At 38.0% G+C, this 23434-nt stretch overlaps 2 protein-coding genes across 2 annotated transcripts in view; both read right to left on the bottom strand.

The window, feature by feature from the left end:
* Positions 1 to 1577: 1577 nt before the first annotated feature.
* ucn3l (urocortin 3, like) lies at positions 1578 to 2027 on the bottom strand. The gene has a single exon (XM_063005541.1). It carries the CDS (start codon positions 2025 to 2027, stop codon positions 1578 to 1580), a length of 450 nt encoding a protein of 149 aa, XP_062861611.1.
* A 9684-nt stretch (positions 2028 to 11711) lies between these two features.
* col7a1l (collagen type VII alpha 1-like) overlaps positions 11712 to 23434 on the bottom strand; it is a 78936-nt gene continuing 67213 nt past the window's right edge. Inside the window, exons 89-106 of the mRNA XM_063008367.1 lie at positions 23177 to 23212; positions 22684 to 22719; positions 22527 to 22583; positions 22287 to 22358; positions 21244 to 21315; positions 20952 to 20987; positions 20750 to 20830; positions 20521 to 20574; positions 20373 to 20426; positions 20148 to 20210; positions 19992 to 20054; positions 19784 to 19900; positions 18078 to 18155; positions 17744 to 17797; positions 17582 to 17630; positions 12923 to 13142; positions 12134 to 12180; positions 11712 to 11933 (exon numbers count right to left, since the gene is read on the bottom strand). Coding sequence (XP_062864437.1) covers positions 11731 to 11933; positions 12134 to 12180; positions 12923 to 13142; positions 17582 to 17630; positions 17744 to 17797; positions 18078 to 18155; positions 19784 to 19900; positions 19992 to 20054; positions 20148 to 20210; positions 20373 to 20426; positions 20521 to 20574; positions 20750 to 20830; positions 20952 to 20987; positions 21244 to 21315; positions 22287 to 22358; positions 22527 to 22583; positions 22684 to 22719; positions 23177 to 23212 — 1392 coding nt within the window. The 3' untranslated portion in view covers positions 11712 to 11730. The remainder of the gene's footprint in view (positions 11934 to 12133; positions 12181 to 12922; positions 13143 to 17581; positions 17631 to 17743; positions 17798 to 18077; positions 18156 to 19783; positions 19901 to 19991; positions 20055 to 20147; positions 20211 to 20372; positions 20427 to 20520; positions 20575 to 20749; positions 20831 to 20951; positions 20988 to 21243; positions 21316 to 22286; positions 22359 to 22526; positions 22584 to 22683; positions 22720 to 23176; positions 23213 to 23434) is intronic.

The following is a 23434-nucleotide window of genomic DNA, read 5'->3' as shown; positions in this document are numbered from 1 at the left end:
ATGAGACTACTGTATTCCAGTATGGGATAAAATCAATTGCTGCACATGTTTACACTTGAGGCAGCTGAAAATAGTTCAAATACACATAAATTGTGAAGATTGTCTTTAATAATCAAATCAGTAATACTTTAAAATTGTAAACACATTAGTGATAATAGCATATAGAATAGAATATAGCAGTTATTGGCAACATTGGGTGATTATTAGTGCTTTACTTAAAATTGAAATGACATATAAATAGTAGCATTAGAGATCTTGCTACTATTATACCAAGTCACACTAAATACTTAATATTTAAAGACCTTACTATGAGCTTGTTGGACATGTTCCAGTTCATTCTTTAGCTGTTCAGTGGGGCTGAGGTCAGGGCTCTGTACAGGTCTCTGGAGTTTCTGGAGTTTTTCTTTTCTTTATGTCTTCACGTTGAATTTAAAATTTTGTATTTTGTCTGTATAGTGTATTTGAGACTTAAAACACAGACCAACCTATGTCAATTTGAAATGAGAGATGTATTAACAACTGTACTCTAATATGTCTTTTATTATCCTTTAAAGATTGTGGTGGACTAAAAGGATCTTTGACGCATGTCTATAACATGATAAGCAGGTGAAATGTAAACAAGCTGGCGTGGCTCTTTGGTTTTTAGATAATGCTTTCTTGGTCTTATGAGATACGAATTACTTATCCCGATATTCCATTTTATTTGTAAAATAAGGAACAAGGAATTATTTACCTGTGTACCTTCAGCATGGCTGGATTACTGACCGGGCCAGTGGGGCAAGCGTCCAGGGGCCCTTGAGGTCAGGGGGCCCCGGGGGGGCCCTGGCCCAAAACATTTTGCGATGCCTATCAACATTTATGATACAATATATTTTTATTTCCGAGGGCCCTCCATTTTAAGGATCCTCTGACTATTAGGGACTTTGACCCCAGGGCCTCTTGGGGGCCCTAGCCATGCTTTTGGGGCCCCTAGCCATGCTTTTGGGCCCTAGCCATGCTTTTGGGCCCTAGCCATGCTTTTGGGCACCTTATGAAAATGGATGAGGCGTTGTGGCACTGCTCTGACTTCGACTTCTGGCTATTAGGGGTCCTAGGAAAGAGGGGGGCATATTTTTAGAGGGCCCTGGTTATGAGAGCCCCTACCAGGGGGCCCTAGCCCTACCAGGGCATACCATTAGAGGGCCCTTGATCACGAGGGCCCCTGCTATGGGGCCCTTGACTCTTTGCCCAGGGGCCCAGACTATCCTTAATCCGTCCTTGACCTTCACTAGGATTACTTGTACACATCAAATGGCTCCAGAGAGTGGAAACATTAAATTAATTACACTGAGTACACTGAGTAAGTTAATACATCAAGTGGTTAAATTATGTAATTAATAAAAAATTTTGAGTGATTATTAATGCAACCCAGATAATAACAGTAGGCTATTTGTTAAGAATAAGCACTAATAAAACGTCAGTATTGCCAGTATCAGCTGTAATCACAACAATTATTCACTCATTGAGTAATCATTATTATGTGCTCCATCATTTAAAACATACTGAAGGTGCTGTAAAGCGCGCTGACCGGTGAAGCTTCACCTCCTCTTGCCGATCTGCGCCATGAGGCGCGCGTTGTGCGCAGCTTTAGCGCGCAGGCTGTTTGCTCGGGCGATGTCGAAAAGCACGTTCATCAGGTTGGTGGGCACATCTAAGGACAAAGTCACTCTGCTGCGCCGATCACTTCTCGCACTGTTACCGTACATCTTGCTCCTGAGTAAAGTGTGGCTCAAGAACTTGTAGCTGGATCCGGGTACAGTCCTCCTGTCCCGCGATTCTTCGGGTGAGAGCGCGTCTTCTGAGCGCAGCGCAATGTGCGCGTTATCGTATAGAGAATTCAGAGCTCGATTATCATCATCATTGTCCGTGCTGGAGAGAAGATCATTACTGCACAGAAAACCAGACTCAGTGTTGGATGTGCGTAAACAGAGGCTGGAGACAGGGGTGCAGAGCATGGCCAATACGAGAAGAATCTTCAAGAGTGGCATCTTGCTCTCCTGCTGGTCAGAAATACGCAGAATTAAATTGTACTTTTACTCTTAAATGCGTGACAATCCATATATTAAACATATATAACATAAGGTCAGTGCATTTTAAACACTTTTTTTCTAATTCTTTGATTTTGCAACGTCAGCGTAATGACATAGTGGCTTGAATAATCGTCTATTTGGGTCTTACCTGCAGTTCAAGCCCATTTGTTTACAGTTATATAAGTCTATTTAGGGCAGCTTGTGCAGTGGGTGCTGTAAATCAATATGGGTTCTGGGAATCTAGATCAGATTTTTGCCTCCGATTTGAGAAAACTACACGTGTTTTTCTCCAGATACTCCGGTTTCCTCCCGCCTCTCAAAACATGCGGAAAGTTAACTGGCTTATCCAAATTGCCCATTGGTGTAATTATGTGATACTTTATGATGAATGCATTTTGTCTTTGCAAGTTATGACAAATGAGTAAAAGCGTAAATTGTAAAAAAAAAAAAAAAAAAAGCTTAATTGTATGTAACAACAACACAGCATTGGATAATGTGATCTTATGTTACAATTTAACAGTAACAGAGTATGGCAAGATAAATAAATACAAATAAAAACAGATAAATAAGAACATACCAAACGAATCATAATTTATTATTATTATTATAATTATCATAATCATTATTATTATACCCCACTGTGTTAATCGATCCTGGTCCTGGAATGCTGTTGGCATGCACTGTTTCTCTTCTGTCAACATACAGTTCAACACTAAACTAAGTGTATTAGAGAGGGAAAATAAGTACAGACAGGATAGTACAGACCAGGATTAAAAAACACTGTCCTAATCACCAGTACAGTCTGTCCAGTACTGAACAATATGCCCATCTGGTGATAATTAACGTTCTAAGCGCACGGATCCAACGCGCGTAAAAGCGCAAAGTGATGTAAATTGCATACCTGAAGCCCTGGATTTGGTTACCGCAGGTTAGATCCGAAGTCTACTCAGTGGCAATTAGTCACAATTCCGAGGTAAGACAAAGTAAAGAAGAAACAGAATGAAATGTAGTAGCCTAAGTGAGCACTTTAGAGCTGCGTGCAGAATAAAGTTATAAAATGTGTTGATCGCAGTGCTTCCCTGCTAAAGCAGATGGTATGGACACGCCGGACGGGGAGTCATTTAGTACAGCCCAATTACACCAGCAATAACGTCATCCAGATCCAACTGCTGTAAACACTCAGCACAAGGACCTGGGATTACCACCCGTTGTCCAAAACTTTCTTCACAAAACTAGTTGCGCGTCAGTGAAACTGTTACGTCCACCTCGCTCCTCGTTCTCTTCGTAATTACTTTTTTCTTTACAGATATTATACAGTTTTCACCTGATAAAACTAAATTCAAAAACCATAAAATTGAGTTTATGTACTAAGCTCATGTGGAAAGGCAGGAGAGGGGGCAATATCAGAAACGATAACAATTCATTTTAAGGAGCTAATGAAGATAAGGAACAAATTTGCCTGTATAGCATCTTTAATTCACCTGCAAACGGATCTCGAAGCATTCTTCAATGAGAAAATCTTTCAGTTGATTCAAGGGATCTATTTTACAGTTCACATTCAACTTCCCATAATGGTTTGATGATTTTTAAAAACTTGACCTAATTTTGGTGTTCATTAAACCACTTTTTCACTGTATGTGTTGTCACATTACATCCATAAATATCTTTAAAAACAATCTTCAAAAAACAATAACTGGATCACATCATTTTCACAGTATGGCCTTACACAGACCATAGTTTGCTACTATACTTAACAGTTTGCAGCAGGTATTATGGGCTAAAAACACTTTGGCTTCCTTTTCATCAGATTATATAATTGTTTTGCTTAGGAGTTTAGGTTTTGTGCTCCAAGTCATGCATCTTTGCACAGTGGCAACTCTCATGTGTTTATGTACTATACAGTATACTGGCTTACAGAGGTACTAATTTCCTATGTTTTATTGCTGGTTTTGGAACATTTAGCAACTATCCTGCAAAAAGCTGTCCATCAACTACCCCCCCCCCCCCCCCCCCCACCCCCCAATGCTGTTGTTTCATGATTGACATACACTGCCATGTTATATTCAATGCATTAAATTATATTTCTGCTTTTGTGCCTGATGACCCTGCAATCTGGGCTTTTTTAGCTGGCACATATAGCTTTTACATTGCATCAGACCAGCACAAGCATTAATTTTATTATAAAATGGGATTTTAAGTTTTTTATAATTGTTATACAGGTCATTATAACTGTTAGTCAGGAGCTTTATTATTGTTCAAATCACTTCCCATGCTCACTTATGTTTTTTTGGCTGAATGGTAGCGAATCCCTGTGGTCATGTTCTAAAATTTCTAAAAAGTCTTTTAAAAACAGTGTGCAGTGTTTACGCATAATTTATGGAAACCAGCTTTATATTATTGTCCTTAAGTTTGGATATAATGTCCAGCTATTCTCATCCGTTTAGCAGTCTAGTGTTTTTTTATCTGAACAGAACAAAACCATGCACATTCTGTAAATTCAGACTAAGCATCACTTTATGATGGAACCATGATTAAAATAAAACAAGTAGTACATAATAAAGACAGCATTTTATTGAAATATCAGGTTCATATATCAGCGATTTATAAATTCAATAAACATTCTGTGAATGCTATTGAAACTATGTTAATTGGTAAATGCAATATTAGCAACATCATTATATACAGTCTAGCCTAAGCACCTAAGGCAGAGACTGATTGATCATTTACTAACGAACCTCTTGGAGCTTCTGTGAAAACTAATCGCTCAGAACTCAATATTAACAGTAATTATGGCTTTGACCATTAAAGCACTCCCAAAAAAGAATGGTTAGGCTGTTCCCAGGTCATTAAGTCAAAACGGATTTAATGATTACTTACGGGCATGGCAATACTGTACATTTGCATCATTTAAACCTTAACAGTGCTCCCAAAGTTTTGTATTATGCTGGACCAAGTTAAAGTTTTTGAGATTGGGTCTCAAAACACCTGTACCCAGATCAACTGTAAGTACAGTTTATTGTTTTCTGCTGATCCATGCAGGCATCCAGGAAGGTGGTTGGGGCTGTCAAGCATTTTGGCATTTTGCTGTGTTGCTAATGAAACTTGCTTGTACATTTAATCTGTACAGAATGTTCACGGTGCACTTACATCACAGTAGGTGTGACTACATCTTTTGAATCTTAGGTCACCATCTAAACCACTGTAAACAGTGCAACTTGAAAGTTTGAATTTCGCATTTTCCTGTGCATTTTACTCACAAACACCTTAGACTTACTAGTATTCTGTTTATAATGAATATAATAATGTAATAATAAATGTTAATTTTCAATACCAAAAAACAATTAAGCCAAATGAAAAGCAAATAAAACAATAGATGTTAGTAAGTTGTATGGATCAGAACATACAAGCTGTTTAATACAGAGCATAATCAGGGCTGTAATATGAAGGTGTCAGTGACAAAAATTACAATCAAGTCCTAAAAAAAGGGAATACAATAACTCAACATAAAGTATTTGGTTAATTTTTTGTTTTAAAACTCCCTGGGTGGTGCCCAGGTGGCACAGCGGGATATTCTGCTAGCACACCAGCACCGAGTTTTTGAACTCCTCGGTGCATAATTGGCAGTGCCTGCTGCAGATATTAATTGGCCACCGTATCTGCAGGGTGGGGGCCGGACTATGTGTGGGTGGGTAGCTGTTCATACGCTGTGTAAGGACCCTGATTGGCAGAAAAGACACCTGTGCAGAAAGCAGGGGTGAGAAGAAGAGGGCTGTACACGTGTCGGAAGAGGCATGTACAGCGACGAGCTCTCCTCGGATGCAATCTGGTATCTCTCAGCAGCGGAAGACAAAATTGAGTGCACTAAATCGGGAGGAAAATAAAAATGCATTTAAAAAAAAAATCCGTGTCAGACCACACGAGCGGAAAAAACACTGCTTCAGCCAGCAAGGTGGAGGGCTGTGTCTTAATCTGCATAAAACATTGCATACAGCATGCTTGAAATAGTAACCTTGCCATTGGTGATCTATGTGCAATTAAGAGTGTTGGTGGCTCTACATTGGACATACTGTAGGTGTCAATGAGAGAGGATTGCTTTGTGCAGCGTTTTCTCAAATCAAATCAAGGTTTATATGTCACATACATGGTCATACACAGTACAACTGGCAGTGAAATGCTTTAGTGACTGCTCCGCCACAGTAATTACAAAAACTACAAAATAGTTAAAAAATATATTATACAAAAAATATAGAATGTTTTTAAAAGTAAGAATCTAGAAACATTAGAACAATTAACAATATAATTAAAAAGAGCAATTTAAAGTAAAGTGAACATTAGAAGAATTAACAATATAATTACAAAGGGCAATTTAAAATGAACAAGTGTGTAACGTAAAGTGACAAGTAGTGCAGAACATAATGCTACATAATGCTATACAGATGTGATAAATAATAAATACACAAATACTAATCTATACATATACATATAAAACAGTATACACGCATATACTTATATACACATACATATGTCCACATACTGTATATACACATACATATACAGTGTATCACAAAAGTGAGTACACCCCTCACATTTCTGCAGATATTTAAGTATATCTTTTCATGGGACAACACTGACAAAATGACACTTTGACACAATGAAAAGTAGTCTGTGTGCAGCTTATATAACAGTGTAAATTTATTCTTCCCTCAAAATAACTCAATATACAGCCATTAATGTCTAAACCACCAGCAACAAAAGTGAGTACACCCCTTAGTGAAAGTTCCTGAAGTGTCAATATTTTGTGTGGCCACCATTATTTCCCAGAACTGCCTTAACTCTCCTGGGCATGGAGTTTACCAGAGCTTCACAGGTTGCCACTGGAATGCTTTTCCACTCCTCCATGACGACATCACGGAGCTGGCGGATATTCGAGACTTTGCGCTCCTCCACCTTCCGCTTGAGGATGCCCCAAAGATGTTCTATTGGGTTTAGGTCTGGAGACATGCTTGGCCAGTCCATCACCTTTACCCTCAGCCTCTTCAATAAAGCAGTGGTCGTCTTAGAGGTGTGTTTGGGGTCATTATAATGCTGGAACACTGCCCTGCGACCCAGTTTCCGGAGGGAGGGGATCCTGCTCTGCTTCAGTATTTCACAGTACATATTGGAGTTCATGTGTCCCTCAATGAAATGTAACTCCCCAACACCTGCTGCACTCATGCAGCCCCAGACCATGGTATTCCCACCACCATGCTTGACTGTAGGCATGACACACTTATCTTTGTACTCCTCACCTGATTGCCGCCACACATGCTTGAGACCATCTGAACCAAACAAATTAATCTTGGTCTCATCAGACCATAGGACATGGTTCCAGTAATCCATGTCCTCTGTTGACATGTCTTCAGCAAACTGTTTGCGGGCTTTCTTGTGTAGAGACCTCAGAAGAGGCTTCCTTCTGGGGTGACAGCCATGCAGACCAATTTGATGTAGTGTGCGGCGTATGGTCTGAGCACTGACAGGCTGACCCCCCACCTTTTCAATCTCTGCAGCAATGCTGACAGCACTCCTGCGCCTATCTTTCAAAGACAGCAGTTGGATGTGACGCTGAGCATGTGCACTCAGCTTCTTTGGACGACCAACGCGAGGTCTGTTCTGAGTGGACCCTGCTCTTTTAAAACGCTGGATGACCTTGGCCACTGTGCTGCAGCTCAGTTTCAGGGTGTTGGCCATCTTCATGTAGCGCAACCATTCGTCTTTTAAGATCCTCAGAGAGTTCTTTGCCATGAGGTGCCATGTTGGAACTTTCAGTGACCAGTATGAGAGAGTGTGAGAGCTGTACTACTAAATTGAACACACCTGCTCCCTATGCACACCTGAGGCCTAGTAACACTAACGAGTCACATGACATTTTGGAGGGAAAATGACAAGCAGTGCTCAATTTGGACATTTAGGGGTGTAGTCTCTTAGGGGTGTACTCACTTTTGTTGCCGGTGGTTTAGACATTAATGGCTGTATATTGAGTTATTTTGAGGGAAGAATAAATTTACACTGTTATATAAGCTGCACACAGACTACTTTTCATTGTGTCAAAGTGTCATTTTGTCAGTGTTGTCCCATGAAAAGATATACTTAAATATCTGCAGAAATGTGAGGGGTGTACTCACTTTTGTGATACACTGTACATATAAATTAGATTGTGCAAGTTGTGTAAATTGGTCCTAAATGCTATTTTCGTTGAGGACTCGAATAGCTTGTGGGAAAAAGCTCCTCCTCATCCTCTCCGTTTTGGCTTTTAGAGCACGTGATGTGATGTTTCCCGTTATGATGGATTCAATGGTGCAGGTGTAGACCATTGAAGCGTCTGAGGTGATAAAGACGCTGACGGGCCTTCTTTGCCAGCGCAGTGGTGTGGCAAGACCATGACAGGTCCTCAGAGATGTGAACTCCAAGGTACTTGAAATTGTCTACTCTTTCCACTGCGGTGCCACTGATCATAACGGGGTGGTAGTTTCTCTCCTGCTTTATGCTGCAGTCCACTATCAGCTCCTTTGTCTTGCTGACGTTAAGGAGGAGATTGTTGTCCTGGCACCAGTCCTCCAGGTGTTTAATCTCCTCTAGGTAGGCCCTCTCATCATTGTTAGAGATCAGGCCCACCACAACAGTGTCGTCAGCAAACTTGACAATGGTGGTAGAGCTGGAAGTGGCCACACAGTCATATGTGTACAGTGAGTACAGCAGGGGGCTCAGGACACAGCCCTGGGGGGCGCCAGTGCTAAGGGTGAGTGTGGGTGAGATGTGTTTTCCTACCCGCACAGCTTGTGGTCTGTCCGTCAAAAAGTTAGAGATCCAGTGACACAGGGATGGATGAAGTCCCAGGTTCTCCAACTTGATGGTTAGTTTAGAGGAGATAAACGTGTTAAATGCTGAGCTGTAGTCAACAAACAGCATTTTAACATAATTACCCCTCCCAGCGTCCAGGTGTGATAATGTGGTGTGAAGGAGGTAGGTGATGGCATCGTCTGTGGAACGATTGTGGCGGTATGCAAACTGTAAAGGGTCCATAGAGTCCGGAAGTGATGAGGTGATGAAGTCTCTGATGATCCTCTCGAAGCACTTCATCACGACTGATGTCAGGGCCACTGGGCGAAAGTCATTGAGGCAGGCTGGCTGGTTCTTCTTCGATACTGGAACGATGACGGACTGTTTGAAGCATGCTGGTACGATGCACTGGGTCAGGGACAGGTTGAAGATCACCGTGAACACCGGTGCTAGCTGGTCCGCGCAGGCTTTTGATGCCATTTTCTGCCATTGTCACCATGATCACAATCAAGCCATTTATGAAATAATAAATAATTGTAAATAATTATTAACAGGAGCATTAAAGTTGTTCAATGAAGGGCTGTGCTCATACAACAATATAACAAAAAATGTAAAATTGTTCTCTAGTCAGAGAAACAAGAAAACATTTACAAATAGTACTGTGTATTAAGATCAGTTATTTTAATTTTAGGTACATTTTTACATTTTTAGGCACAATTGTGTTAAGCCACAAAGCACATAACGGCTCACATACAATAACTGATTAGCCAACAAAGGTAAAACCTAAACAATATCACAAATATGGTTAAAAGTTGTAATAAAAGTTACTAGCACACAGTTCCATTGCCTTTAACAAGTACTCATCAACCATTGTGTAGCTAACACAGGCAGTAGTTATTTTAAAGTTTTTTTTTGTTGTTTTTTTTATCCAAGGTTTCTCATTACTATGCTGTAAGGTTTCCTGCGGCGTTGGGGTTAACCTACCTTGGAACAAAGGCCTTAAATTAGAGGCCTCCTAATTAAGGCTGACAACCTGCAGCTGTGCCTGCTTATTTAAGCAGGCACCATGCAGCCACAGGTTGTCATGCCTTTAGCCCTGTTTGGTTTGGTTTGGTTTCTTTCAGTTAAAGTCGGCTTTTTGTTTTTCAGTCCCAGCCACAGCAACGTGTGGCTGGTGACCTAGCCATCGGGCTCCCTGAACTGCGCGACGGCGATTTCGGGGTGTCCCTTGTGCTAAACAGGTGTGCTCCTTCCCGATCATGCTGAGGGTTTTCTCTTGTTTCCTATAGGTGTGCTTCTGCCCGGTGACAGCTAGGTGCGGCTGGAGACAGAGCCACCGGTTTTCCCGGACTGCGCTGAGGCGAGTTCGGACTTTTCTCTCATTTCCTATAGATCGGCTCAATCACCAGCTGTGTTGTGAAATTTTTTTCAGGCTTCTCTCTTGCTACTCTTCTATAAAGGCAGTTATATCCAATGACATTGGTTATAGTTGTTATATGAGCATTGTCACCATTCACTCACTTTGGCACAGTGGTAGATGGTGATGTTGCAGTGCTGTGAAAAAGCATTTGCCCATTCTCAATTCCTTCTACTTTTGCATGTCTCAGATCATCAGACTACTTTTATTATCAAACATAACCAAAAAGAACACAATGCATGAGAATATGGGATAAACCTTCCCACAACCCCATCCTTCCCACACACACTCAAAAAAAAAAACCCAAACTGTTTTCAGGAGTCTCCCTCTGGTCTCAGGAGACACGACTCAACAAATTGATTTGAAGCAAAGCCAACATGGCAGCATTTGTACACAGGATGAAGCTTACCAAGAACTGTACGATAGCAAGTGAGACAGAGGTCACGATGTAAACCCACGCAGTTTCACACACAGGTACACGCTCGCATACAGTCAGCATCGTACTTCCCAAAAGCAGCAAATGTTTTGCCATTTTAATTCCGGACAAATTATTTAGATGAAGTTCATTAATAACAAACTGATGTACTAAAATGTTATAAATAAAAAAGTAAGATTTTTAAAAAAGTAGCTCATTTAAATTGTGGGACTTCTTTTCCAGCCTGTTTAATTTGCAGAGAGTCTGTGTAAGTATTTTATGGATCATATGTAATTACTTTACAAGGATAAAAAAATCTAAATCTTGTTGAGGTCTATCAGTATGGTAGAGACATAACATGCTGAAGGTGATGTTCATTAATTAACCAAATCCAGAACCTCTATAGAAGATCAGCAAATAAGAAGCCCTTAAAAAAAAAGCAAAACAGTATCAAAACAGTGATGTTTTGACTGTAGTCAAAAGTCAGATTTATTAATATAGTTATTGCCTAGACAAAGTGATCTAAATCCCAGTTTCTGACAGTAATTTATATAAAAATAATATGTTGGTGGCTGAACACTTATCAAAGACAGCACAGAAGAAATGGCTCAATGAACAGTTGGAAAACTACTTTTTTTATCATGTCACAAATCCTGTTGGACTAAAATCATTTACAGTATCCATGCATTCATGTTTTGAGAATAAAATAATACATACAAACATCACAGTGCAACAATATCTGGCTCCATAGTGTACGTAGTGTATATCCTGCAGTTGTACAATTACCAACACAAAAAACTCAATACAATTTCAAATAAACAAAATGTTAGCTATACATACAGTAATCACAGTAGTGTCACACAACCAATAAGACAATTAATATTTTACACAATGATCAATTACTAAAAAACAAAACAAAAAAGTAACTATCAAGCATTTAACAGATTAATTATCTTTATCTCTAAAATTATAAAAGCCATCATTATGGGCTACTCTGAATGCTTTATTGCTTATTATAGGCTGGGAATACCTTTCTGGACCATGCTGCAGTAGTTCTGGCAGTCGTGTTTTGTGCTAAAACGGTTTCTGTTTCCACCACAGCCAGTGTAGATGAAGGGACGGCATGTTTCAGAGCTCGAGTGGAAGTACCAGAGCAGCATGTACTCAGAGCAGTGGCCCTCAGACATCGGTTCAAGACATACATTGGAGGCAGCACCTGCAGATGGTATTAATAATACATCATTTCACACTCATTTTACTATGTTTTTGATGACTATTTGCATGGGTGTACATGTAAATGTTCATATTAACTGTGTAATTTTGGCAGGAAATCAGGTAAACTAAATTCACTTCAGTTAGGTGTGTCTATATTTTTAGCTGGTTGTGTAGTAGGATAGTGTAATGTGAACCCTTTACCCGATGTCATCTTAAGTGAGTGTCTTCGAAATCTCTTCATCTGGCTTGTCTCTTTAACAACGTCTAAAAGGCACAGGCAGTGGTATTTAGTACATTAATTTAGGTACATCTGAGTTTCAAACACTATATTTAGTTCTAAAATGAAAGTCTTGAACTTTTAAAGTCCACAGCTCCATCTTTTACATAACAGTATCAGGTGTGTGCCTCTTTTTTTCAGACACAAATAGCAAAGAAAACAACAGGATTTCACAAAAATGGCAAAACAATTTCTGAGCAGTTCTCTGCTTTCTGATTGCCTCAGTCAGGCAATTTTAGCCTACTCCTCTCAGCAGAATTGAGTTACACAGCAACTCTGATTGAGTTAGTACCAATACACTTTAAAACTACCTGTTCAGTGTCTGTCCTGATCCTGACACAGTTTGTATGATTTTATTACTGTAAAATGCATTTTTTAAACCAGACAGACCCTAGTGCAAAATGTTCCAGTTTTGTTCCAGTACTGATGATTTCCCTAGTAATAATGTCTTTTTTTTTTCCCTACAATGGATTTCACTTTTCCTTGTCTATTTAATATTGTGAAGTCATCATATACTCAGGAGAGATATTTGCAGCTCTTAAGATGTTATTTTGGATCTTTTGTATGAGTTAAGTCATTGGGGATATAAGCCAAGCAATTAGGGTTAAAGGGCCTTGTTTAAGTGTTTGGCAGTGTCACTTGGTAGCACTGGGATTTCATAACCATATAAACAAATTTTATTTATTCTGTCAAACAAAGTGTAATTATATTATGAATTTTCGGAATGCTTACCTGTTCTATTTAGATGGATCAATGTTGGCTCAGTTGCTAAAACTGTAGGTAAAGCAGTTGTTAGCTCCTCTGTCTGCTTATCCATCTTTTTAGGAAGGTTATGAATAAGAAGAGGAATAAACTCCTTCATTTCCCTCTCCTCTTTTAGAATGCTGTCCTCATCTGGATCTCTGGTGTTCGTGACAAAACTGTATTCTTTTCCTTGATCAAACATAGAAAACAGAAATCTTTTCACAGTTGTGTTTGACTAATGTAATTTACAGAAAATCTGTAGGCTGTACATGTGATAGAACACTGATAGAACTAAATGAGTCCTTAATGAGAAAACACAATATTGCAAATACATAATATTTTATTAGGTTATTTTCTCTTTATGTCCTTTGTGAATGAAGTGTCATGGCAGTTAGCTTAACAGTCTGTTCCACTAAGGACACTGTGAAACACAACAGATGGTGGAACCCATGGGGCCCCTATATTTCAGCAGCAGGAGATTCAGAGAACATAACTGTATACAGAAAAGCGCGAATACAAATGACCATACACATTACAGACCACCCACACAAGCACACAAACACTAGTCAAGGTAGTGCCCTGAAAAAAGTATTTGCTTCATCCAGATTTCTTTTCCTTTTTTAATCATTATTTTTCTAATAGCTTTCAAACAGATCTGCTATGAAAATGTAATATAGGCAAAGACAAACTGAGCAAACACAAGTAAATACAGTTTTTGATCATGTGATTAACAAAAAAGCAAATTACCCAACATCTACTAGCCCTGTAAAAACACCCTTAATTGTTAATCAAACAAATTTCATTAATAATTCTGTTTATTTAGACTAGACACACCTAGGCTGATGAATCTCCACACCTTTAAATGGAATCTTTCCAGCATGTGAACTAAGCTGAATGTAGCACTCTCTGTAACAATTATAAGTTTCATCTTCCAAAACATTAGTTTCTAATGCTCTGGGGCTTCAACCATTATCTTCAAACAGTGGTGAATCATTCCTAGAAGTTGCTGGACTACCAACATTTCTCCAACAGCACAATAACATACGCTGATCAGCCATAACATTAAAACCACCTCCTTGTTTCTGCACTTACTGTCTATTTTATCAGCTCCACTTACCATATAGGAGCACTTTGTAGTTCTGCAATTACTGACTGTAGTCCATCTGTTTCTCTACATACTTTTTGTATGTATTTTGTAGCCTGCTTTTACTCTGTTCTTCACTGGTCAGGACCCCCACAGGACCACCACAGAGCAGGTATTATTTAGGTGGTGGGTCACTCTCAGCACTGACATGGTGGTGGTGTGTTAGTGTGTGTTGTGCTGGTATGAGTGGATCAGACACAGCAGCGCTGATGGAGTTTTTAAATACTGTGTCCACTCACTGTCCACTCTGTTAGACACTGGTCCACCTTGTAGTTGGACCACCTTGTAGATGTAAAGTCAGAGACGATCGCTCATCTATTGCTGTTGTTTGAGTTGGTCATCTTCTGGACCTTCATCAGTGGTCACAGGACGCTGCCCACGGGCCGCTGTTGGCTGGATATTTTTGGTTGGTGGACTATTCTCAGTCCAGCAGTAAAAGTAAGGTGTTTAAAAACTTCAGCAGCGCTGCTGTGTCTGATCCACTCATACCAGCACAACACACACTTACACACCACCACCATGTCAGTGTCACTGCAGTGCTGAGAATGATCCACCACCCAAATAATACCTACTCTGTGGTGGTCCTGTGGGGGTCCTGACTATTGAAGAACAGCATGAAAGGGGGCTAACAAAGCATGCAGAGAAACAGATGGACTACAGTCAGTAACTGTAGAACTACAAAGTGCTTCTATATGGTACAGTAGTGTTCAAAATAATAGCAGTCCAACACCATTAACCTGATAAATCACTGTTTTTAGTAGAAATGCTATTTCTACATAGCAAAAAATTGGCTTGAAAGTGTAGTAGAGTAATGAAAACAAAACAAACCCAACAATAAGGACATGCATCCCACTCATTCTGAGTAATCGAAGCATTGATTGAAAGGGGGTTGTTCAAAATAATAGCAGTGAGGAGTTCAATTGGTGAAGTCATTCATTCTGCAGAAGAACGGGTGTCAATTTTGGCCCTTATTTAATGTAGGAGGGTGGCAAATGTTGCACAGGTTGGTCATAGCACATTTCCTTTTGAAATACTGGGTAAAATGAGTTGTTCCAGACATTGTTCTGATGAACAGCGTACTTTGATTAAAAAGTTGATTGTAGAGAGAAAAAACATACAGAGAAGTGCAGCAAATTATAGCCTGCTCAGCTAAAATGATCTCAAATGCCTTGAAGTGACCACCAAAACCTGAAAGATACGGAAGGAAGCGTGGAACTACTGTTCAATTGGATCGAAGATTAGCCAAAATAGCAAATACTCAGTCAATGATCACCTCCAGAAAGATCAAGGAACATCTAAATTTACCAGTGAGTACAGAAGATGATTAAATGAAGCCAATTTACCAGCAAGAACTCCTTGCAAAGTCCCGTTGTTAAGAAAAAGACGTGTCCTGAATGGGTTAACATTTGCCAAGGAACACATTGACTGGTCCAAAGAGAAATGGCTCAACATTTTGTGGACTGGTGAAAGCAAAATTGTTCTATTTGGGTCTAGTGGCCGTAGACAGTATGTCAGACGACCCTCGAGCACTGAATTCAAGCCAAAGTTCACTGTGAAGACAGTAAAACACGGTGGTACAAAATGATGATATGGGGATGTTTATCATACCATGGTGTTACGCCTATTTATCACATACGAGGGATCATGGATCAGTTTAAATATATCAGAATACTTGAGCAGATCATGTTGCTCTATGTCGAAGAAGAAATGTCCTTAAAATGGGTGTTTCAATATGACAATGACCCAAGACATCTTGGTTACAGACAAACAAGATTGAGGTAATAGAGTGACCAGCCCAATCCCCTGACTTCAATCCCATAGAGAACTTGTGGGCTGATATCTGAAACGCGTTTTTTTGAGGCAAAACCCAAAATTGCAGAAGAACTGTGGAATGTAGTCTGATCATCCTGGACTGGATACCTGTTCAGAGGTGCCAGAAGTTGGTTGACTCCATGCAACACAGATCTTGGAAACAATTGTTCTGCCACTAAATATTAGTTCAGTAATTTAAAGTAAAGTGAAACCTCAAACATTTTTTCATGTTATAGATACATTTTTTGAGTTTTTAAAGAAAAATGCTGGCACTGCTATTATTTTCAACAGCCTAATATTCATTTTTCTTAATTTTCTGTAAAGGATTGACACAAACTGACTAAATTGTTTTAATGTTTAGAATTAAAAGTGTAGTATTTTCAGTGCATTTGCATTTATGGAAATAAAAGTTTTTATAATGATTTTGTGCTTTATTAGCTTTTTTTAAATCACTGCTATTTTTTTGAACACCACTGTAAGTGGAGCTGATAAAATAGACAGTGAGTGTAGAAACAAGGAGGTGGTTTTAATGTTATGGCTGATCAGTGTATTTATGAAGTCACAAAAGGACCCAATTTTTTGTTAATTATTCCACATTTATAAAATGGTCACAATTGTATCAATGAAAAAATTGCAAGATGGAAACTACTGCTAAACAAGAAAAAAGGACTGTCTTACATTTGTCGAAATACCTTGATTACTTACAAGGCTTTTGGGCTAATGTTTGTGGACTAAAGAGTTAGAAGTGAGAATGTACTGAAAAAGTTCTTGGGATTTTTGGCCATGAATCTGAAGCTCAAGCACAGTTGGGTTGTGAAGCAAGCCAGTAATTTAAAGGCACAAAATCAAGTCCACCTCTGAACAGCACAAAAACAAGGTTTCAGAATGGCTTAGTCAAAGTACTGACTGGAACCCCTTCGATAATCTGTGGCAGGACCTTAAATGGCCCGCACGTACTCAAAACCTCTTAAATAGAAAAAAGAGTAAATGGCTGATCTTATTGGATTTGATATAAAATTGATATATTTGCTACTTTTTACTCATTATTCTATACTGCAGTTAGCTGTATTCTTTGGGTCATTTTCATTTTGCTGGATCAACTCTCTCTCCTATTGTGTGTGTATTTGGCTTTCTGTTTTTGTATTTGACCGCATTCGTGACTTCTCACAGTTTAACTTCAGAGATTCATGGATTCAAGTTCCTTGGACTTTATTGTTTATTTTTTACTAACAATGCTGTGCAAATCGTGGGCTATTGTACACTCAGGTATACTACGTCCAATCAATTTAAATAGCAGCAGGTGGACTCCAGTTGAATGCTAGACCCATCTCAATGATAAATAAACCAAACTAAATGTATCTGACCACAATTTAGAGTACCACAGCAAATAAATTAGTAGAGTTGTAAATAAAGATTTCCATACTTCCAATCTTCACTTAATCACCTATAATGACTATTATAAATATTTAAAATCAAAGCCACAACACAGTAAAGTTTGCAAAAACTCAAGGGGTCAAAATACTTTCTGAATCCACTGTAGGTTGCATAACTTTTTTCTTTTAACAAATAAAAATATGACTCCTGTTTTACATTACATTTTGATTGAGAATCTAAAACCATTTAGAGGAGCACAGTGTTGTAGCTCTGCTTATGACAATGATTACTGACTCACCACACTTTTCCACCATTTCTTTGCTCACCAGTTCCTTCACCTCTTCTACCTCCAAACAATATGATCAAAAAGAATAATTAAAAACGTGTCATATGTAAAATTAAACTTATAAAAGTCTAGAGAAAGCCTGCAGAATTATTTAAGAAAATCACACAGACTTACTGTAAGCCCTGGATCGCCTTTCTCCCCTTTTGTTCCTTCCAATCCTATCTCACCCTAGGGACAACAAAATAGATAAGATTGCTTTTGTCTAAAAATGGCTTTTTACTATTTTCCAATCTGACTGGACTTGAAGTTCACTGCATTATGATTTTTTGGGTCTAATTTAGGCACAAGTAATAACATTATTAATCATGTTTGAAATGAAGCAATTGTTTTAGCATTGCATCAAAAGCACAAGAAGGAAAATCTAATGACCTAATTAGGTGCTCTGAAATATTGTTCTGGATAATGACAACCACTGTTTTAATGAAGCACTACTTATGGAAAAGCTTACATCCAGGCCTCTTTGTCCTGAAATTCCAGGTGGACCTCTCTGACAGGGCTTTCCTCTTCCTCTTCTTCCCCTTTCTCCCTGAAAAAGAAGCTAAGTCTCAATAAATCTAACACACACCACAACATAAAATACTTGTCAGTAACACAATTAATTAGCTGAACTAAAACATCCTGAATTAAGCATGACAACTAGAAAGGCAATATAGTTTTGTACAGCGAAATGGCTTCTAGCAAAGCGTTTGGCTTCTGCTGAGAGCTTAAGCTCTCCAGTTTGAATGTTAGTGGTGCTAACCACCTGGCTGGCCGCTGAACAGACAAAGTTGTCTGTCTGAGAGAGGAAGGGTTGAATATGGTTTCTTCTTATTGCTGCTAAAAATGCGACCTTTGCTGGTTAAGGATACACATCGGGCATAGCCTAGCACTTTGTATGTGGCCAGAAACTGCACACGTCGGAGGAGACCAGTGCCGGTCAAAGGATCTCCTTGGCCAGTGTGGGGGTGGTACAGACAGCAAATATGTAATATGGAATTAGAAATGGCTAGATTGGAAGAAAAGGCAAATTAAAAAAAATAGTTATGAGTTATTTAAAATCTGACCTATAAAAAATGGGTCTGATATTTGTTAATAATCTAATATATAACTACCAATAAATATGCTGCCTTTTGCAAGTAATCTGAATAGCAACAGCAATCACATATCATAAAAAATAACTAATTAAAAACAATTTTTAAAGGCTTAGCCAGTAAAGGAAACATTTTCTTTTTGACTTAGACACAAATCAACACTTGGTTTGTATTATATGAGATGTTTTCTTGCTTTATTAAAACCTTAGCATACCATACCACTATCCAATAGGTATGGATAATTGTAACTGTCCAAGATTGGCAATTTCAATCTAGCAATCTCTAATTTCTAGATTTAATATTTTATATTATAACTGGCCAGTTTGTGACACACATATAGGCATTAGCATGCAAACATTCTATCCTTACTAGGACCACAGAGTGTTGTAGTATTAACTTGGTGTTTCATTATGTTGACACAAAGTATAGCTGTGGCATGGACAGTGTAAAGACATTGAACAGCCTGATTCTGACCAGGTCACTTTGTAAACTAAAGCATAGCAAAACCTGACATGTGTAATGGAATTTTAGTGGATAATTTTACAAAATCAGTTTCACAAAATTGCTTTATCCTGGCACCAGAGAGAACAGAGGGTGAAAAGCAGGAATACGCCTCAGAAGAGGTGCCAGTCTATCACAGGTCATTACATACTTACACATAAAGAAATAAAATGAGAGTGCACAGAGGACTCCTCCTTTTAGAAAGCAACCAGACGCAAAGATCAAATTAAGGTAGATCAGATTCTGGGTGTCGCACCCACTGTCCTTGAGACAAAGCCTTTAACAATGTCAACTTCAGAGTCCTACATTTCTTTTAATATCAACTAGTTGGGATTTCTGCCAAATGGGTAAAATTCCTCTGGCCTATGGATAGCAAGAATAAGATTTATTTCCTTTTTGGAGGTGTCTCAGACAGTATATATACTGTATATAACAGTATAGTTATCACTCTTCTGTACATTTACTTAGCTGCACCATGTGTGGACATTAAATCCTCTTTTTACCTGAAAAGTAGAATTGTATCTAATCACATTAGAATTGTGTGCAAACCACCATAAATATACTTAAGCTGACAAATTAGTACCTTGGAGCCAGTTTCACCTTTGGGTCCAACTGGCCCAGGTCGACCAGAAGCTCCAGTGGTTCCAGCTACACCTGGTGACCCCTTAAACCCAGTAAAACCAGGGAAACCCGTAGCTCCCTGCAGAAAAAAAATATGTGCTTCATTAAAAAACACTATATTTAAAAAAATATATGTTATAATCATTAAAGTTAAGATTTTAGAGAATTACCTTTTCTCCCTTCTTTCCTTTTTCACCATCAAGTCCATTCAGACCTCCATCACCTTTATCTCCCTAAACAATCAAGGATCGAATTGTGATCTTTTTATTGAATTAATTAATTATTGTTAATAAGTAAAAGAAGAATGTGATGGTTTATTTTCTTACTTTCCGTCCAGGGGGTCCATTTAGTCCTGGAAGCCCTGGTGCTCCGTGTTCTCCAGTACTGCCCTAGCAATTTGATATTTAAGGAATATGCATTAATAATACAAAGTCAATTTAAATCACTTAAAGTAATCAGGGAAAAATACACTGTAACATGGTATTTACATTGTAGCAACATGATGGTGTAATGTGTATCCAGTGATATAATACATATAAAAAAAAAAATACCTGTTCGCCATCAATTCCTGGCATGCCCATCCTTCCAGGCATGCCACGGAAACCCTAAAGCAATATAGGTTCAAGTTATATAAGTAATTTATATACGGGTGCATTGTATACTAAAATCTTAATTTAGGGAGGAGTGTTAGATCTTTACCTGTTCTCCTTTTATGCCTTTGTCTCCATTTAAACCAAGATCTCCTTTTTCACCCTACACAACAAAGGATTTAGCTCTGCAGCAGCCAGGGCATGTTTCTAATTACATTCATATTCATTTGAAAATTTATAGCCAATATGCTAAGTGCCCAAACTTTCAAAAGCTGTTGAAAGAATCCTAAAGGGTCCTGAAAACAATATGAACCCACATGCGTATATTTTGTACTTACCTGCTCACCCTTTTGGCCTCGGAAGCCCATGTGTCCTTTGTCACCTTTTTCACCATTTAATCCATTCATTCCATTACGACCCTGAGACATACACAACCATGGGAATGGGAATGATTGGCATATAATACATTGGACATCCAGTGTAATAATGGACAGATGCATAAAAATTTAATTAAAGCACATGAATTACAATGTAGTTTACCTGTTTTCCATTGACACCTGGTTCTCCGGCTTCTCCCTGCAGAAACAATACCACAAAAATGTATAATAAAAATGTGAAAATGTATAACAGAAAATGTAACCACTGCCTAGGAATAATAATAATAATAATAATAATAATAATAATAATAATAATAATAATAATAATAATAATAATAATAATAATAATAATAATAATAATAATAATAATAATAATAATAATAATAATAATAATAATAATAATAATGCAGTTTGGTCAACAATTTATCACTACTTTGTAAGTTAAAAAAACTGACCTTTTGTCCCACAGGACCTCGAGCTCCAAAGGGCCCCATGCTTCCTTTACCCCCAGCCTCTCCCTTTAAACCCTGCCATTATAATCAGGTCAGAATTATTACACAAGTCAGAATTATTAATCATCATTACATACATTATAAGCAAAGCAAAGTTCTGCTAAAGATTCTATTCTAAGAGTATAATAAAATGAAATATTTCTGGTGGCAGAATCATAATACAAATGTTTGTGGACACCTGAAACCTACAAATCAAATCTATTAACAATAAAATGTTATGGTCTGTAGTCTGTTGTTATTTGGGCTTCAACTTTAGTCACATATTTTAACATCGAACTTGTTAAGTCAGTGTATAGTTTACAGCCAGTTTAAAGAAACAAAGAAAATGGCTAATTAAGATTATGGTATTATTTTTACTGAGGTCTTTATTAAAAACAGACAGAAATACAACAGCATCACAACAATAAGTATAAGTAAAATGACCCAGCATATAGTATTTTAGTGGATGCAGTACAATTTAGTGTTTCTTTGATAATTAGTAACAAAAAAAAGTAGTAAGCTTATACCCTCCAAATCTATTTAATTAGCATTTAAACAGAGTATTTATTAATCATTTACCAGGTTGGGGCCATATATTAAAGCACCACAGAATGGAAATAACACAGTTTTAAAATTGTACACAAAAAAACAGAATTTATTTTAAAAAAAATGTTGCCGGCACAAAACACTCTAACCAAGAGAAAAATCTAACCAAGAGTGTTTGTCTTACATTTTCAAAAAAAAAAAAAAAGCACCTAGAAATGAGCAAGTACGTTTGGGGTTGTTTGGACAGACAAATCAAAACTGGAACCTTAGGACAACAAGGGTCTCATTTGTTTAGCAAATACAGCATATAGTAATATTAAGGTTTTATGGTAACATAATATACAAACTGCAAATGTGGCGTGAAAGTATGATGTTGTGGGAGTGTTTTTTGCATCATGACCTGGATGACCTAGACCTGTATTTGAATACATAAATGTACCAGATAAACTAAAACATCTTACCTTTACCCCAGGAGGCCCATCCTCTCCCTTCTCCCCTTTATCTCCATCAAACCCCGGAAGTCCTCGTTCACCCTAGTATGAGACACAGAGAAAAAAGCAAAAATAAACTGGTAAGCTTGTGAGATAGACTTTGAACGCTTACACTGGTGTTAACTGGCTTATTTATTTCACCCAAAGCCCCCACCTATCAAGAGAAAATCATAATTTAAAAAAATCTTAGATTTCTCTCAGAATTCTTACTGCATCTCCTTTAAAACCTTTATATCCACGTGGCCCGGGTATGGACAGAGGACTCCCCTATACACAAAAATATGAAGACAAATAACAGCCTCAGTCAGCCAGGTAATTGATAGCAGGTAATTTTTGAATAATACCCGACAATGTAAATTATTCTTACTTTTTCTCCTTTGTTGCCATACAGACCTTTGTCACCCTGTTGAAATATCAATATCAAAATAAGTAAAACTTTTAGAATTCCTCATTTAAAATGATGTTAAAAACAGTCTTAGGAATGAATCAATTGTTTTATGTCATGTTACATATTTCCAACACGGTAGATAGAAATAAGTTGCCAGGAGGATAATAACACTAAATAGACAAAAGTATTGAAACACTTTGACTTTTATTTCATTGCAGACAGTATGAACCTGAGATATTTCATGTTTTGCCCACCAAAAGTCCCTTGCTTCTTTAATACATGAAGAAGACATATATTTTAAAAATATTTTTATATGATGGATATCAGAATGACTGTCAAGCTTTCAGACAACTCTTAAAATACTTGGTACAGTAAAGAGAGTCAGCTAATGCATTCAACTTTAAATCCCCTTATATAGTGAGACACTTATGAATTTGAATTGTGTCCTGACTTATGTAGTGAGTAATCTTACCCTTTCTCCCTTAATACCTGGCAGGCCTTTAGAACCCTAAGCCAATAAAAAAATACAGAAAAGTTAATGGTTATATTGATGTTTCATAATAAAGCATTAAAACGTGGCATTTAAACATATAGAAAAGACTTTAAAAGAAGTTTACATGTACTTGAAAGGAATGGAAAGCTTACTTTAGCGAAAACAGTGTTACCCATGTTTTAGCATCTTCTGATAAATTATGACTTATTTTTGTTGGTTCTTGAATACCATCTAGCC

The sequence above is a fragment of the Trichomycterus rosablanca genome, chromosome 1 (assembly GCF_030014385.1).
Source record: "Trichomycterus rosablanca isolate fTriRos1 chromosome 1, fTriRos1.hap1, whole genome shotgun sequence".
Lineage (NCBI taxonomy): Eukaryota > Metazoa > Chordata > Actinopteri > Siluriformes > Trichomycteridae > Trichomycterus > Trichomycterus rosablanca.
The sequence above is the reverse complement of the archived record's forward strand: the minus strand, read 5'-3'. Positions and strand labels throughout refer to the sequence as shown.